The following is a 17323-nucleotide window of genomic DNA, read 5'->3' as shown; positions in this document are numbered from 1 at the left end:
ATACAGTATGTAGTGAGGTTGATGATGCCGTATTTAGTGAGGTTGATGATGCCGTATCTAGTGAGGTTGATGATACAGTATGTAGTGAGGTTGATGATGCAGTATTTAGTGAGGTTGATGATGCCGTATTTAGTGAGGTTGATGATGCCGTATTTAGTGACATTAATTATGCAGTATTTAGTGAGGTTAATGATGCCGTATCTTGTGAGGTTAATGATGCAGAATCTAGTGAGGTTGATGATGCAGTATTTAGTGAGGTTGATGATGCTGTATCTAGTGAGGTTGATGATGCTGTATTTAGTGAGGTTGATGATGCAGTATTTAGTGAGGTTGATGATGCAGAATCTAGTGAGGTTGATGATGCAGTATTTAGTGAGGTTGATGATTACCTGATGATGCCGTATTTAGTGACATTAATTATGCAGTATCTAGTGAGGTTGATGCTGTATCTAGTGAGGTTGATGATGCCGTATTTAATGAGGTTGATGATGCCGTATTTAGTGAGGTTGATGATGCCGTATTTAGTGAGGTTGATGATGCAGAATCTAGTGAGGTTGATGATGCCGTATTTAGTGAGGTTGATGATGCAGTATTTAGTGAGGTTGATGATGCAGTATTTAGTGAGGTTGATGATTACCTGATGATGCAGTATTTAGCAAGAAAGTCCAGAGGGTCCTTCATTTGTCGGATTTCCTCTGTTGTTACTGGAGCTTCTGCAGATGGTATTCTCTTCTTGGGCTGGGATTTTCTAGGGGGTATAAAAAACAGTGTGCAGTTTAATATTGTACATGTAGTGTTTATTACACTACAGGTTAAATCATACCTTGCACAATACAAAAAATGTATAATAAATTTTTAACCACAGATATATTAAAGCACAAGGTTACTGTCTTGAAATATAAGTGATATTCGGATGAGAGAATAAAAATGTGATTATTGACTGTGGCTTGTCGTGCCCTTTCCCCTCATTTTCAACCCCAGGCCTAATTTCACTCACAAATATTTCAGGTAATTGTGCATTTTGTTTATCCTGCACCATAATATCAACATTATCCTTACCAAACACTGCACAGTTTGCATTAGAACATATAACACATATCAACATTATCCTTACCAAAAACTAACACATTGGTAACTAGGAAGCACTTTCAGAAACTGTATTACAGTGAAAACTGCCTAATCGAACTCGGATGGGAGATCACTTTTGTGTCAGATTAGACAGCATGTTGGATTGCACAGTGTAAAGAACATGGATAAAAGAGAATTGGGAATGAAAGTCACAGTGAAATGGACTACAGTAAACCTCACTTATAGCGAAAGTCACAGTGAAACAGACTACAGTAAACCTTACTTATAGTGAAAGTCACAGTGAAACAGACTACAGTAAACCTCGCTTATAGTGAAAGTCACAGTGAAACAGACTACAGTAAACCTCGTTTATAGTGAAAGTCACAGTGAAACAGACTACAGTAAACCTCGCTTATAGTGAAAGTCACAGTGAAACAGACTACAGTAAACCTTACTTATAGTGAAAGTCACAGTGAAACGGACTACAGTAAACCTCACTTATAGTGAAAGTCACAGTGAAACAGACTACAGTAAACCTCACTTATAGTGAAAGTCAGTGAAACAGACTACAGTAAACCTCACTTATAGTGAAAGTCAGTGAAACGGACTACAGTAAACCTCACTTATAGTGAAAGTCACCGTGAAACAGACTACAGTAAACCTCGCTTATAGTGAAACTCACCATGAAACAGACTACAGTAAACCTCGCTTATAGCGAAAGTCACAGTGAAACGGACTACAGTAAACCTCGCTTATAGTGAAAGTCACAGTGAAACAGACTACAGTAAACCTCGCTTATAGTGTAAGTCACAGTGAAACAGACTTAAGTATCCAGGTACACCTGTACAGTGGTACCTTCAGTGGTCACTGGTTTGAAAAACAAGTTTGTCAAATCATGGACACTATGAGTTATAAGAGGTGTACCTGTTTAGCCGAACTTCCAAATTGATACTTAACAGATTTAAGTTATAAGCTGATGTCATAAATTATATTTTTTGTCAAATAATTATGTTAACAAAATTCCAAAGAGTTGAAATTGCTACTTTATAAACAAAACTATTTTATAATAGGATATATTATAGGCAAAGATTACTGTATGTATAGGTCTCAGATTGTTCAGGTTAACTATATATTAATAATACTTACTTTGTAAAAGTGGGAGGTTTGCTTTTCTTTGGAGGAGGAGGAACAGCGTCTTTGATTTTCGGCATAACCTGGATAGGTTCAAATGCTTTCCTGGTGTCAATTTTCACTTTCTTCTCCTGTTGAAACATTTAAGACAAGAATGGCTGAACATGCCTCTAACAATACAGGAACATCTTCAGACAGGAACATCCTAACATTGTGTCACCTAGTGTACAGTGTATGTTACATTATAGGGACAACTGGCTGTTATGCAAGCAATAAAATTAAGATAACAAAATGTATTTGTGAAACATCATTACAAGTACTATAACCCTTTTAATTTATGTATGAACCCAGCTCTTTATGCAAATTTAGCATCCCTCCCAGTCTAATTGAAATCAAATACACAATACATGAATTCCAAATCTTTTATACATGGAATTTGTCTTACAGTGACCTTGATCTTTATTTAACCTTTAAAAACACATAAAAAACCCGTGTTTATGCAAGGCATCATTGATGGAATTTTGAAAAACAAGTGGACAAGAAATATGGCTTAATACCCCTGTTCTAAAATCTGATCCAGAGAACACACATAAAGATGGAGCATCAATAGTCTCAAAGTAAACATATTGTGTTAGGAAGGTAAAGTTTCACTGTATCTGATCATTTCTAAGTGTTGTCAGCTTTTCATCAGTGAATGATAAGATCTCACAAATGTCACTTGATTTTTACAATTTAAATCAAAAATGAGAACTATTTCAACTCTGTAGAATATAGCAAACACCTTTTCACAATGTTGGAGTAACAAGAGTTCCGCAAGGTGCGGGGCATATCACCTCACATTGAGCGCTTACAAGTTTTTTCTATGAAGTCTCATGGCAACCTTGACCTTTGGACCCTAATATCAGCTGGGTTCTTCCTCTGTTGATAACAGAGCAGCCAATCTAATTAAAATCAGATTTCTTAGATCCCCGTCATATACTCTGTGTAAGTAGATCTGACATAACCCGGTTAAGGGTCATGTTCAGAAAAACTTTATGTCAGCCAATCAGCGCATCGGCTTTGAAATCGTCGGTGTTCACAATTCAAGGAAAATGGCTGCCATTGTTTGGTTTGAAAGAAAACACATCGCAGCTAGATGCGAAGTTACAATGCACCGTTTACGTCAACTGGTGTTATATTCCTTGCGTTATTTACGTAAACCATCTTGAAAACTATTCAAATCATACCCATCCCTATTCATACATAAATCGGAATTCACAATTAATTCAATTTGGGTGTATTTCATATCGTACGTTTTGTTGTTTGTATGAACAGAATAGATTAGGCATTATTGCAAAAGTTTAAAATTCGTTTTGCAAGAATATACAATTTTACAGTGTGGAATAAACTTCGTGGGAGAGAGATTACAGCAATTTGTTTACAAATTGCAAGGAACCGCCTATAGCCATCATTGTCTGTATGGCGCAATCTGACTGGCTGATAGTTCTCATGAATATTCCAAGCGAAAGATCATGTGGACATGACCCCCTATGGGGTTATGTCAGATCCTATTATAGCGATTATGAGCGTATCCTAGAATCTGATTTTAATTAGATTGCAGAGCAGCATGTGAAGTATTAAATCAATGGAGCAAAAAATGTGGTCTGTACAGTGTCTACAAGTTTTTTCTATGAGGACCATAGTGACCTTGACCTTTGAACCCCAAAATCAATAGAGCTCTTTCTCTCTTGATAATAAATCTACCTGTGAAGTATCAAATCAATTGAGCAAGAAATGTGACCTGTAGATTATACAAACTCAGTGTTGCACAAACACACACACTAACTTACCCTGTGACACTTGGACGGTCCTGTTACTATCTCCCCTCTCGCAATGAAATATGAGGGGAAAATAAATCCCTCCATGCTATTGCTGATTAACATCTATTTATGTCCATTTGCTGAGCCTTTGCTACATGTAATTACCTTTTTCTCCTCAATGATCTCTGGTAGAGGAGGGATGTCCACTGGGGGCAACTCTGGAATCTTGGGGGTAGGGGTGGGTACATATTCAGGGGTGGGTTCCCTGGATGGTAGGGTGACCTCTTCTTCAACTATAGGTACTGGAGATTTAGGAGTGATGCTCTGAAAAAGTCACACAAAAGTTTTTTACTTTTTCTCAGATTGATAAAGTAGTAGGTTTATTGACAAAATATGCTCGCTGGTTTACACCAGATATTACTAGTCTTGTTTACTTACCCTGACAGGAGAGGGCAGTCTCTTCTGGTTTACACCAGATATTACTAGTCTTGTTTAATTACCCTGACAGGAGAGGGCAGTCTCTTCTGGTTTACACCAGATAGTACTAGTCTTGTTTACTTACCCTGACAGGAGAGGGCAGTCTCTTCTGGTTCACACCAGATAGTACTAGTCTTGTTTACTTACCCTGACAGGAGAGGGCAGTCTCTTTGGAACTTCTTTCTTGGTTTTCTTGGGTCTTTCTTTCTTTGGTTGTTCTACAATGGGTGTGGCTAATGAAGGTGATATTCCTTCATCAACTACCATTCACCAAAAGGGAAAAAGAAGCATAAGCAAGTCATCCCATTACCAGCTGTGCATGCGATAGAACTACAGGGCAAACTAGGTGAACTTGGAAGTTACATATATCTAAATAACTGTACTAGCTAGTATATGTACTATGCAGTTATTGACCTTTGATGATGTCTGGTCATGACTATCAAACTTGGTCAGGTATTGGTTGGATATAAGGCAGAAGTCAACAAATACTTGACCAAGTCGATATAGCCACTAGTAGTCCAAAATCAAACTGTCAGCAACTGTTCAATGAAATAATCAAGAATTTTACAATTTTTTCTGCCCCATTTGATTTAATCAAAAGATTATAAACATAGTCTCATAGATCTGCTTTGATGTATGGTTTATCAGTATCTGTCTATATCACGTTTTTAAACATTTAAATTGTGACATCAGAAATCCCCAGTAGATTCTCTCACTCTGAGATACATCCCAGAAAAAATTGTTTCCACCAATCAGGGACAAGCAAAATTCCTGATTACATTACAATTAAAGCACTGTGGTATCAAATGAAACCTTCTCCATACTAGAGAGTGGTGAAATATTAGTAATTATGACTATAGAGTTCCTTTTTGTTGAAAATTACTTATAATCATGAAGTAACAGTATTATAATTTCTTTCCATGAAAATAAATTAAGTCAAGGATAAACTGATTTCAAAAGGTTTGATCTAAATAAAATTCAAGCAATTAAAATCCAAGTGACACCAAGACACTGGGTTTACATGTTTCCAGGCCTGTGTATTTAGTTTTCTATGTCTAGATTAAATGTGTATGATGCATGCAGCTGTGCGTATTGAATATACAGTACCAGTCCATTTAATATTGAAAGCGTTCCGTATAGCAGCTTTTCTCCACTGAGTAATTCTGTCATTTTGACTTATTTTAGCAATTTAATGGTACCATGCCTCAAAATTTTTAATAAGCTTAATTTACATCCAAATGTGTCAGCGATCTGAATATGGTGTTTTTACAGTCAATTAGATACATGAAACACTCTCCAGCTTGGGAGGTAGATAAACTGCAAGGTTTGTTTTTTTTGGTCAGTTGTTTAAGATGACAATAACCGCCACAATAAAACGTTTCGCAGAAAAGGAATTAACATTACACTGCTTGTCAATTTTTATGTTTTGGAAATCTATGTCTGCCAGAATATATTACAGTAAAATTATTTGTTTACAAATGAGATAGAAAATTGCCAAAGTTTACTGCATCCTTGGGGGAAAAAACCTTCCACCATGCTATTATACAGAGGATTTTGCGGAATATAACACAAGTATATACTCTAGCTAACATTCCAAGATATCCCTGAACCAAATTAAAGACATTCAAGACAGGTAATAAACTAACATCTGCAAATGATGGCACTCAGATATATACCGTATAGCGGGTTTTTCCGCGGGTCTAAAATTTGGCGATTTCATTGCTCAAAGTTAATAAAAGCTAATAATTTTAGCGGAATAAATTTGGGCAGACAAGGAAGAGTTTTCTCCCTTGCAAATATCAAAGTCTCATTTGAGTGCATATTTGGCGAGTGAAATTTTGGCGGAAAGCTATAACCGCTAAAATAAGCCAAACTTATCACCCCGCAGAAAAAACCAGCTATACGGTATCTTACTTTTCAAAATTTATCCGAACGAAATCCTGAATATCTATTTTGAATTATGCTGTGAAATCTAATTAATTATAAATTAAGGAAATTTGAGAGTCGAAACTGTTCTAAAGCATATATACAATATTCCTATCATCTACCTAAAATACAGAGTTTAAGATTTGATGTTATCAGTTAAGTTTCAATTTCATGTTTCTAACTGACAATGCAACCTCAACTCTCTCTACTTACATAGATACATATGTAACTTAAGAAGCACATACCTGGTGAGGATATTTTCTGCAAGGGTGGGGAAAGAACTCGTTCTATGAAGAAAATAATATACATAAAATTTTTATAAACAATTTGACATTAAATATTGGTATCATTAATCTACAGGGAATGTAATGCTTTCCATTCCCTTCCCCAAAGCTTGACTTCCTCACCCTCAACATTTTCTGGCTGTGCAGATTTTTTCACAATGATTTCATTAGTAGCAATATCTGGAACTCTGACAAGTGTCCCAGTGGACATTTCACATCACTCAACCCTATATGGATTGCCTCCCTTCAATGCTCTAAAGAGCAGGAGTTCGCTCCCATTACTACAACTGCACAATGAATTATTTCCCCTTTCATAAGATATGCTCCCATACACTAATTAAAATTGATTAACCAGAATCAGCCAAGCCACAATGGAGAGTAAGATGGACAGTGAAATTTCATTCCTTATTACTTTGGAATCACAGAGGCATTTCATGTAGATTATTTCATTGCTACTGTAAATAAACAACAACAGTAAACAAAATACAACAGCCAATCCTAATTATACACATCCAAAGGATACACAATGATCAGTATCAAACACAAAGTTTGAAATTCATTCATGATATTAAGTTACAAATTTAAAATCCATCAATCTGATTAAAATCCATTTTATTGAATGCCTCATTGGAACCACAAGAACTATGCATATGGAGTCCATATAGTGAATTAAATGCATTGTAGATCACTCTGTGTTTATAGCCCTCCTCTTGTAATCTTGTCTTCCTTTGATGTTATCACACCAGATCCAATAAACCTGATAATGGGCTCTTTTGTAGATCATTCAGGGGGACATTTGAAATTGCCAGATTTAATCACGGATCACTGTTTCAAAGACTTATAAGTACACAATTAAGTGAATGAATGTACATATATCTGAAAGTATCTTGATTTGCAAGAATTTATTGCAGTTTTGAAGATATTTCTGGGTTTTCTTCTTCTTTTAAACACAATCCCTTAATTCTTTTAAAGAGAGATTCAATAAATGTATTAAAAAGGAAAAACAGTTTCCCTTTCAATACTCTCTATTACAACCTAATGTGGCAAACATGGAAATGTTTTTGAGGGGCATTTTATGTCAGTTTTTCAATGATTTAAAATTTATTGAAACTTGCCAAAGATCGAATTATTGACAGTAAAACAGGGTAACAGGTCAATACACAGAAGCCTGCTGGGTTTGAACATTATCATTATCAATGTCCTCAGTAGAAATTTTGTATTTAATAAATCACTGTAGCAGCATGTCAGTCATCCCAAGATAAAGCAACTTTGCAAAACTAACAACATATCTCTATCATTAAACATTTCATATACTGTAAACGTGCTTATTTACGCTGGGGGTTAAGTACGCGTTTTTCCATGTCCAACATTACGCTTGGGGGAGGGGGGGGGGGGGGGGGAACCACGGCAACTGAATATAATATATATCATATCAAGTGTTTATAACTGTACCACGTGGGGGAAATTTACGCGCTGATTAAGTGACCGCGTAATTATTGTAAATTTCCCCCACGCGAAAATAACCACTTTTACAGTAGTGACACACTTAAAAGAGTTGTATGATCCAATATTTCAGCGTTTAAAAACCTTCATCAAATGAGCATTGATGAGTAAAACAATTAGCAATAAGACAGATGGACAAATGAATGTGTCAAGTATTTTTATGATAAACACAGAAAAATCCATTATAGATCCTTCAAACTATTGTCTATAAAGTTTTTTTTATTTGCAGAACTCATCACTCAAAAAAAAGGGAGGGGGGCACAGATAAGTTTTTCTGCTTTATAGAGCACTGAAAACTTCCAGCAGCAAGCTGCCCATATTACAAGTTATCTACTCTTCAGAACTAAAACTTAATTACCCTGAAATTTTTTTTAATTATTTTTTGGTTTTAAATTTAGAAAAGAATCTTGGTCAAGCAAGTCAAGTACAAATTCACTATAATAGACATTTAAAGTATTTGTCGAAATTCTTCAGTATGATCAGAAGTCTTTGTCAGAATTTAAATGACACAAAAAACACCTGACTTTAAGACAATGAGGTGCACACTACAACTGCCTGTCACTTAGTAGCACCACCACACCACAATGGCAACGGATCCAAATACATATAGCCAGGAATATATTACTTGTTCAGGTATCGATCTGCCTATCACTGACATGAATCAGCAAAATCCTAATAATGTAACGTGTAAACCTGTGAAATCAGCTGATTGATTAACCTTTGACTGATCAATTGAACTTATACACTCGATAATTTTAATCACACAATTAATTCTTATCTGATTGATAACTGTGTCGGAGTAAGAATGGCATGGTCTGAATTTTTAACACAACTTCATATCCACAATTAATTAAACAAGTCATTTAATAAGCTAACAATATAGTTCAAAACATTTTAACTTTTAAATCTTTATTTATTAATTGAGATAAAGATATTCCACTGGCAAAATTAAGAAATTGACATCTCTTACACCTTTAAAAATAATCAAGCGGCTACATCATTAGAATACATATGTGCATATAATAAAAAAAATTTGAATTTCAGACAGTGGAATAGTTTAACCCCGATTTAATTTTCTTCTGAAATTCAAACTTTAATGGAAATAATACTCAATTGAAACAAGAATTGCTGAAAGTTCCTTCAATTTTAAAACGGTTTTTACAATTTTCTCCAATGACTTATTTTAGCCAGCAAGGATTCTCTACCACTATGGCTCACACTGATCATAACTAAGTTACGTGAAAATCATTCACTTCTAAGGCTTACTCAATACCAAACAGTGCCACAAAGTATCATGACATTTTGACAGAAATTTATTTACATTACACCTCAGAACATTAATTGGCAAGATTGGAAATATACTGCATGCATTCGTGACTGTCATCTGTTGCAGTCAAAACACTTTATGTCACAAATGAAAAAGGAAGGTACGATTGAGCGTGGACGACCGTGAAAAGTATTAGATTGAAATGGTAGTTTTTGAAGCCATGCAATTTCAATCCACTTTACAATTACATGTATCATAACCAATTTACATGTCGTGGGTATCTTAGGCGCAAGCAGGTGATATCTTCTGAAAAGCATTGATGATCATCAAATACTTGTAGTAAAATTTTAAGATGTATATATCTGAATATTACATGATTGTATGTCACTTCAGAAAAATAAAAAAAATCTATCTGATGACAGTCACAAATGGTGCATATACATGTATTTTCAATCTTGCCAATTAATTTTATCTGGGATGTTATGGCAAAACAATTTAACTGGCTAAAGCTCAGAGTTAATACACAAACTGCTCCATAGTAACAAAAATCACCTTGGTTCAAAGGCTAATCCAGCATCACAGTAGTAGACAAGTAATGGTCCCAAACTTTGGACTTTTTCCTGTGTGTATATGTAGGAGGGGGGGGGGGGTTGTGTTACCAATATGTCTTATAGTACTTCATGCAGTTGAAGTTATCATAACATGGAATAGTACCATAAACATGAATGAATACTTTTGCAGAGATAGGAATGGCATACAATTTGCTATTTATTTTACTTATATGTCAAGATTAATTTCATGGAAAGAATTTATGATCATACTTATATAACATGCAAATATTTTGCAGGAAGTTAATTTTGCAAAATTTCCATTATCGCAATGTTATCTCCACTATGAGCATTTCTGTGTTTATAGTATACTGTCAATTTTTATGTTTGAATTTTAGGATTTTATCCATAGATAATATTGTAATAGTGTATTTGACTTGAAGTGACATTTGAATTATTCACATCATAATTACAGCTAACATTGTAACAAATGTTACAAATGCGAAATTTTAGTATAATGGACGTATCATGGATTCTCTTACATCTAACAGACCCACCTAACCTAATCTGTATGTAGGAGTCAGTAGTTTTCTACCCATCATCTATATAACACAGAAGAATTTCTCTATACAAACTCAAATACTACTAAAAGATCTATATGCAACAAAGGAATAGATTCTCTGAAGTGTTTTATAATTTTGATAAGAGAAATCCTGCCTGCATTTTGAAAAGTTTTTGTTTTAAAGTTTTGATACATACCAATCATACATGATCTTTTTGAGGCTTAGATTTGTGAACACTTGGATTAAATCAGGAGAGTAGGAACTGATAGACCTGCACCTGAATAGGGAGTCCACATAAAACCATCGTCAATGTTTTAAGTTTTTATGTCAGGCAAACAAAAGGAAGGAATATACATTTTAATGTCCCAATGCTTTTGCAAAATTGTAGGGGGGGAGGGACCAGTAAATATTTTCTTCACATGATTTTGTGTAACACCTTACCTCTCAAAGCTACACTTGTTTCCTCTTCAATTAAACTGTAGCTCGTTACCTCCGGGGTAAATTCCCATATTTTGGTACCGGTTTTCCTAAAACTGACTTCCTTTTTAAACTGAGTTTGCGGACTTATGATTAATCGAGTCCCGGAGTTCGACGTTCTCTCTCTTTCTAGGGGCCCTAAGTCAGAGGGGGGCCTCTTCATGATGGGTTCAATTTGGGTCATTTTTTCCCACCTATATAAGCTCTAACTTCAAGAAAAATATTTTAGCATGGTGATAAAATATTCTATAAACTAACACAGCATGGATAAAACTGCACTTCCTTCACATATCCTGATACAACACTTCCAAAGAACTAGGTAAGTTTATACAAGTCCACTGGCTGTTAGCACCTAAATTTCCCACAGCTATTAATTGAATTCCCAATAATAGCTTGATAGACACATAGTCAAGCCTATCTGTTTATCATTATACAGTAACATCACATGTAAACATTTAAAACGGCATAGATCAAATTTAACAGCTCATCACCAGTGAACCCATTACAAAAGATAGAATCACACAATTATATCAGCTCTTATTCACAAAGTCAACTTAACCAAATACCCAGTCCCACAGCCAAATCAGAATTATCACAAGAAATATCCAGTGCTTCTGAATTCTGGCTGGTTTCACAAATAGTGTACCTAATTTTTGTTATCAATTTGTGAGACCTTTAAACATGCCACTTAGTATTAGTAATTTTTCACTTTTTGTTCACGTCTGAGGAATTATAATCAATAAAAATTCTTTTCATGTAAACTCTCCATCCTTTATATGCTAAGAAAATATTATTCCAATTGGAATTCATATACATGTTTCTATTTATTAAAGGACAAATATTGAAATATGGTTTTAATTTGAAGTAACCTGCTGGACATTTCATCTCTTTACACAAAGACACGTCAGGGCCAATATTTTGTGGAATCAAAGATGATGGGATTATGAAGAGATTTTTGGAAGCAATTTGTCCCTATTTCAATGCTCAGATGTAATGTTATTTCATGACCTTGATAATCTTCTTTCTCCGTGCACTGACAACAAATCCCCCAAGAAAACATCTTATTGGGAATCCTTAGAACAACTACCTGGATTACCTGTCCTCAAGTGAATCAATTGCTGTTATGAATTTTTTTTTAAAAATTATCTGCTTTCAATACCTTATGAGGATTTTTTAAAACTTTTTATTTAACAAGATGTGTAGGCACGACACGAATGCCCCCGCCTACAGTAAAATCAAATGTAGGAAATCCATGGAGGTATATTGCATTGAATGTGGTTTTCAGATTGTATGTTACACACATTTAGTACAATAAAGAACTCAACAACAATCCTATGTTTTAACAGCCATAAAATACATTAATTTTTCAAAATCATCGAACAGGAACAAAATTCAAACTCGATCTGTAACTCATCAATATACATCTGCATACAAAAACTCAGTTCAATATCTCAACTCTTTTAGAAAAAAAAGTCTGGAAAACTGGTCGTAACAGTAATTTTTTTAAGTTAAAGGGGCACAACTCCATCAAATATCAACGAACCGGAAAAAACTCAAACTCGATCTGTAACTCATCAATATACACCTACATACAAAAAATTTAATTCAATATCTCAAGGCATTTCGAAAAAAGGTTTGGAAAACTGGGTGTTGCTGAAGGACGGACAAGGTAAAACTATATGCCCTGACCACTTTATGGCGGGGGCATAAAAATTACTTTCTAAACAAAACAGAACTGAATCAACATGAGATAACACATGTCATCTGTAAAAGACATTTTATTTGCATACTATTGTACATCGTCGCAAGCCACTCCTATTGTCTCTGTTTACACTATGTCAAATGAGGTAGGGTAGGTACTTAACCGGACTCAGTAACCGTGGCTAGCAATGATAAACATTGTGACTCTCAATGAACAGATAGGTCAACACATAAGGTAACTCCATGTCCAAGGTCAGCGCATGGGGTCACATGCTGTCTATGTACATATGGTTCATTATAGTATTATATTCAATAGCTGCAGGGATAGCCAAAACAGTCAAGAAAGCTGTCAGATCCCTAAAATTTGATACATTCAAGGTCTCTAACTCTTTCAAAAATAGGTCATCAGAGCTCAAACTTCATCTGTAACCCATTGATATAAGTTCCTTTGTACGTATAATTTCAATAGGTGCAGGGATAGTCAAAATGTCAGGAAAACTGTCAAAACCCTGACATTTGTTAAAATCAAGGTCAGGAATAGCCAAAATAAGGTCAGGAAAACTGTCCAAACCCTGACATTTATTAAAATCAAGGTCAGGGATAGCCAAAATAAGGTCAGGAAAACTGTCCAAACCCTGACATTTGTTAAAATCAAGGTCAGGGATAGCCAAAATAAGGTCAGGAAAACTGTCCAAACCCTGACATTTGTTAAAATCAAGGTCAGGGATAGCCAACATAAGGTTAGGAAAACTGTCAAAACCCTGACATTTGTTAAAATCAAGGTCAGTAATAGCCAAAACAAGGTCAGGAAAACTGTCAAAACCCTGACATTTGTTAAAGCTGTATGACCCGATGTCCATGTATTTTTTTGTACATAATTACTTTAAAGCAGATTAATTATTTTATAAAGTTATTAACTTTCCCTTAATTACATGCTTGAAAACATCTGCATGTAAAAGATAACAGTGCGAATATTATTTAGAAAGTAAATATAGTGGCTACATATATAAATCATCCCATAATAGACGTCTATAAATAGACCCACGCGCATCAGGGGAATCCCAACATGATGTATTAACTCATACGCAACTGTCTAGTTTTAAGGCTGAAAGAGCGTAAAACAACGAATTACTAAGAGGTATTTGATATTTTTATTTCTATTAAACTTATAGTACGGTACTGTTATAACAAAATACACAGCTCTACACAGATAATACCATCTATGATCTGAAAGTTTGAACTGGTCACGTGACTGTCACTTGAAATGGCAGAGTGACGCGGCTATTTGTAAACATCGATTTAAAATCAAATTATTTGGGTTAAAACAGGTGAAATAATTTATGATATGTCGTACAGTCTCATAACTACATACGTGCGATGATTTAATAGCATTTTTACGAGATGGAAAAAAATATTGTAATTCGGACCATACAGCTTTAAAATCAAGGTCAGGAATAGCCAAAATGTCAGAAAAACTGTCAATGGATGCATGGATAGATGTATGCACAGGCTTATCATTACAGGGCAACCACAATACTAAGTTTTATCTCTCAAATATACAAACATTCTGTCATCTGAATCAGGACCTTTAACCTTGTGACTTGACAACCAGTGGGGGTCCTCTACTTCTTAGGATGTACCAGTGTAATAAGTGTGATGGCTCATGATGCCCAGGGTTCTCCAGATCTTGAGCAGACAATATCTCACTATATGTCCAGTTTGACCTTTAACCTGGTGACTTCAAAATCCATAAAGAACATCTACTTCTTAGGGAGAATCAATGTACCAAGTTTAATATCTGTCAAGCACAGGGTTCTTAAGATATTAAGTGGACAATATCTTAATATGTCCATTTAACCTTTTGACCTATACAGGACATCTACTGGTACTTCTCAATATAAATTAGCATACACCATGTTTGATGTATAAAGCAAAGGGTTCTCAAGATATTGAGTGGGCAACATCTTCCAATGTCCTGAGGGGACTGACCTTTGACCTTGTGATCTCGAAATCAATTGGGGTCATTTACTTTCACAGGGCAACCACTGTACGAAGTTTGGTAACTATCAAGCAAAGGGTCTTATAGATATTGAGCAGACTGACAGGCACAAAATAATACACCTCGTCTTTTTCAAAGAGGACATGAAAATAGACAATGTAAGTAATTACAAACCTGCTTCTATTATGGCTGGTGATTTCAATGGCAGTTCTTGCACTGAATCTGTAATCAAAATAAAAATTCAATTTCCTTGAAAGGTACTATATATATATCTTTAAAAATAATTTGTAATATTATAATAAACAAAAAAATTAAGAAAAAAAATACATGTATGATGGTTAGTATATATAAAATATTTGGTACATAATATTTGATTCTTTAAATTCAAAGTTAGTAAAGAGAAATACTCAAATAAAATCCCAATAATGAAACAGAAATAAAATCAATTAATTACACACAAAAAAAAAATTAAGCACAACAAACCTGCCATCATTGAAATTAATAAAATCTACAACTCTAGATAAAATTTAAAACAAATCACAAAATGAAGTACATATATCGAGTAAATAAAGATCATAAACTAAAGAAAACATACAAGAAGAAATTCAATACCACGAAACACAAATCATTTCACAAAACAAGTTCCCTGTACTATAGTTAAAAAGAGAAGCATTCACACACATGACTGGCGACCTAAAAAAAATCCTTTTGTTTCTGTGATTTCCCAACAAAGTAAAATATGTCAATCTCACTCATTATGTGCCTTTTCATCTGATATAAATTTTAATATGAAAGATCCAAACTCATTTTTGTCCCATGAAGTGGGATACATATTCTATCAAAAATCAAAATTTTCAGTCTTTGCAACACAATGCCAGAACAGCACATTATATTATCACTTATCTTTGATGTTTATTTTGGGTTTCAAGTTTTCATTTTAAAAAATGATTCGGTTCACAATAGATGAAGACAAACAACTTTGTCATTTGTTTTTGGTGATCCTGCAGTGGAGAAAATCTGTATCCAATGACACAGACCTCTGACTCGTATCTTCTATTATTTGAAATGTGAGAAAGAGGGTCTTTTACAACCATTTTTGCAATTGCTGTGTTAATGTTTTCAGCTTCTAGTCAAGATGATTTTCTCATGCGAGATGATAGAGGGGCAAAAGATATAACTGAGGTACAGTCAAAACAAAATTTGTAACTTTAAAATACATTATAATGTATTATTATACTTTCATGTAAAATACTCGAACCTGATTGGTCGAGAAGCATTTGAAAAAACATATTGTTACCCTCTGAGAACAAAAAACACGCGCCCCAGGGTGATCGTATCTAGCAACGGGTAACAGTACTTGACAACGGGTGATATTATAAAAAATTATCACATGCGTCAAATTTATGCGCGTACGGTTCGCCGTAGATTGCTAGACGACGTCGTTTGAGCGTTTGTAATAAACGCGAGTACCCGCATCGAAATACGAAATATCGCATGACAGTGATTGATCAAATGTCAGCAGACGTAAGTTTTTCTGCTTTCCAGTTTACATAACATTCAGTATAATAAAACAAATATTGCATGTAGTTGAGGGTAACATTAAAATTTTCACCCCTCGAGAAACCATTGTCAACCTCGGCTACGCCTCGGTTGACAATGGTTTTCTCGGGGTGAAAATTTTCAATGTTACCCTCAACTACATGCAATATTTATATAGTAGTTAAGGCTATACGGACTGCGAATATCGGCCTGTATAGCTCAGTTAAAACACCTGACCAGTAATACAGGGGTCACGGGTTCGATTCCCGGTCCAGCCATAGACTTTCTCCTCTCCTATATACTATAGTTGGTGCCATTGACCACCTCTGCACTGCAGGTTGTCCTGCCAGGACGAAAAGAATCTGGGTTGTGAGCGTCTTCAAGGGCGAAGACAAATTAAAGGAGGGAGGAATGTAGTAGTTAGGGCTATACGGACCATGGATATCGACCTGGGGTACCTCAGTGGTTAGAGCACCTGACTAGTATTGCAGGGGTCCCAGGTTCGATTCCCGGTCCAGCCAAAGATTTTCTCCCTCCTATATATACTACATTTGGTGCCGTTCACCACCTCTGGACTTGCAGCTGAAAGTCCTCGGCGAGGCAAAAGAATCCGGGTGGTGTGTCTTTGAGGGCAAAGACATTTAAGGAGGGTAGAATGTAACAGTCAGCCGGGTTCGATTACTAATGGCCAAATAGCTTCAAGGGGCCCGGGTTCGAATCCCGGTCTGCTCCATTGCATTTTCTCCCTTCCTGTTACAATTGCATATCAGGACTGTAAAATCATTAAGTTTTGTAGGGCCTAACTATAGTTGAATTCATGGTCTGATCACACTAACACATTCAAATCCTCCATGAAAAAATGACCGCAGGCTGCCAAACCGAATGATGACTTCATCAAACTCAAAATCAAGAGCCACAAACAGATGGTTTTTCACCCGATGTTATTTCACTTAAATGCATTTAAATACTATTTCATTCCAATATATACTCATCCAAAGTCATTTATTAATACTTTAGGGTAATAATTTGCCCAGTTTTCAA

The 17323-nt window shown here is 35.2% G+C and overlaps 1 protein-coding gene across 8 annotated transcripts in view; it reads right to left on the bottom strand.

The window, feature by feature from the left end:
* LOC125683138 (uncharacterized) overlaps window positions 1-17323 on the bottom strand; it is a 73973-nt gene that overhangs the window by 23389 nt on the left and 33261 nt on the right. For 7 of the 8 annotated variants that reach the window (XM_056140856.1, XM_048923972.2, XM_056140857.1 and 4 more), the window contains 6 exons: window positions 14918-14965; window positions 6647-6688; window positions 4623-4735; window positions 4164-4322; window positions 2215-2330; window positions 638-748 (listed from right to left, as the gene is read on the bottom strand). In XM_056140856.1, the coding sequence (XP_055996831.1) occupies window positions 638-748; window positions 2215-2330; window positions 4164-4322; window positions 4623-4735; window positions 6647-6688; window positions 14918-14965 (589 nt within the window). The remainder of the gene's footprint in view (window positions 1-637; window positions 749-2214; window positions 2331-4163; window positions 4323-4622; window positions 4736-6646; window positions 6689-14917; window positions 14966-17323) is intronic. The other variant, XM_056140858.1, reaches the window with a different exon arrangement.

Source organism: Ostrea edulis, chromosome 6 (genome assembly GCF_947568905.1).
Source record: "Ostrea edulis chromosome 6, xbOstEdul1.1, whole genome shotgun sequence".
Lineage (NCBI taxonomy): Eukaryota > Metazoa > Mollusca > Bivalvia > Ostreida > Ostreidae > Ostrea > Ostrea edulis.
Note: the sequence above shows the minus strand (reverse complement) of the source record. Positions and strands in the feature narration are given on the sequence as shown.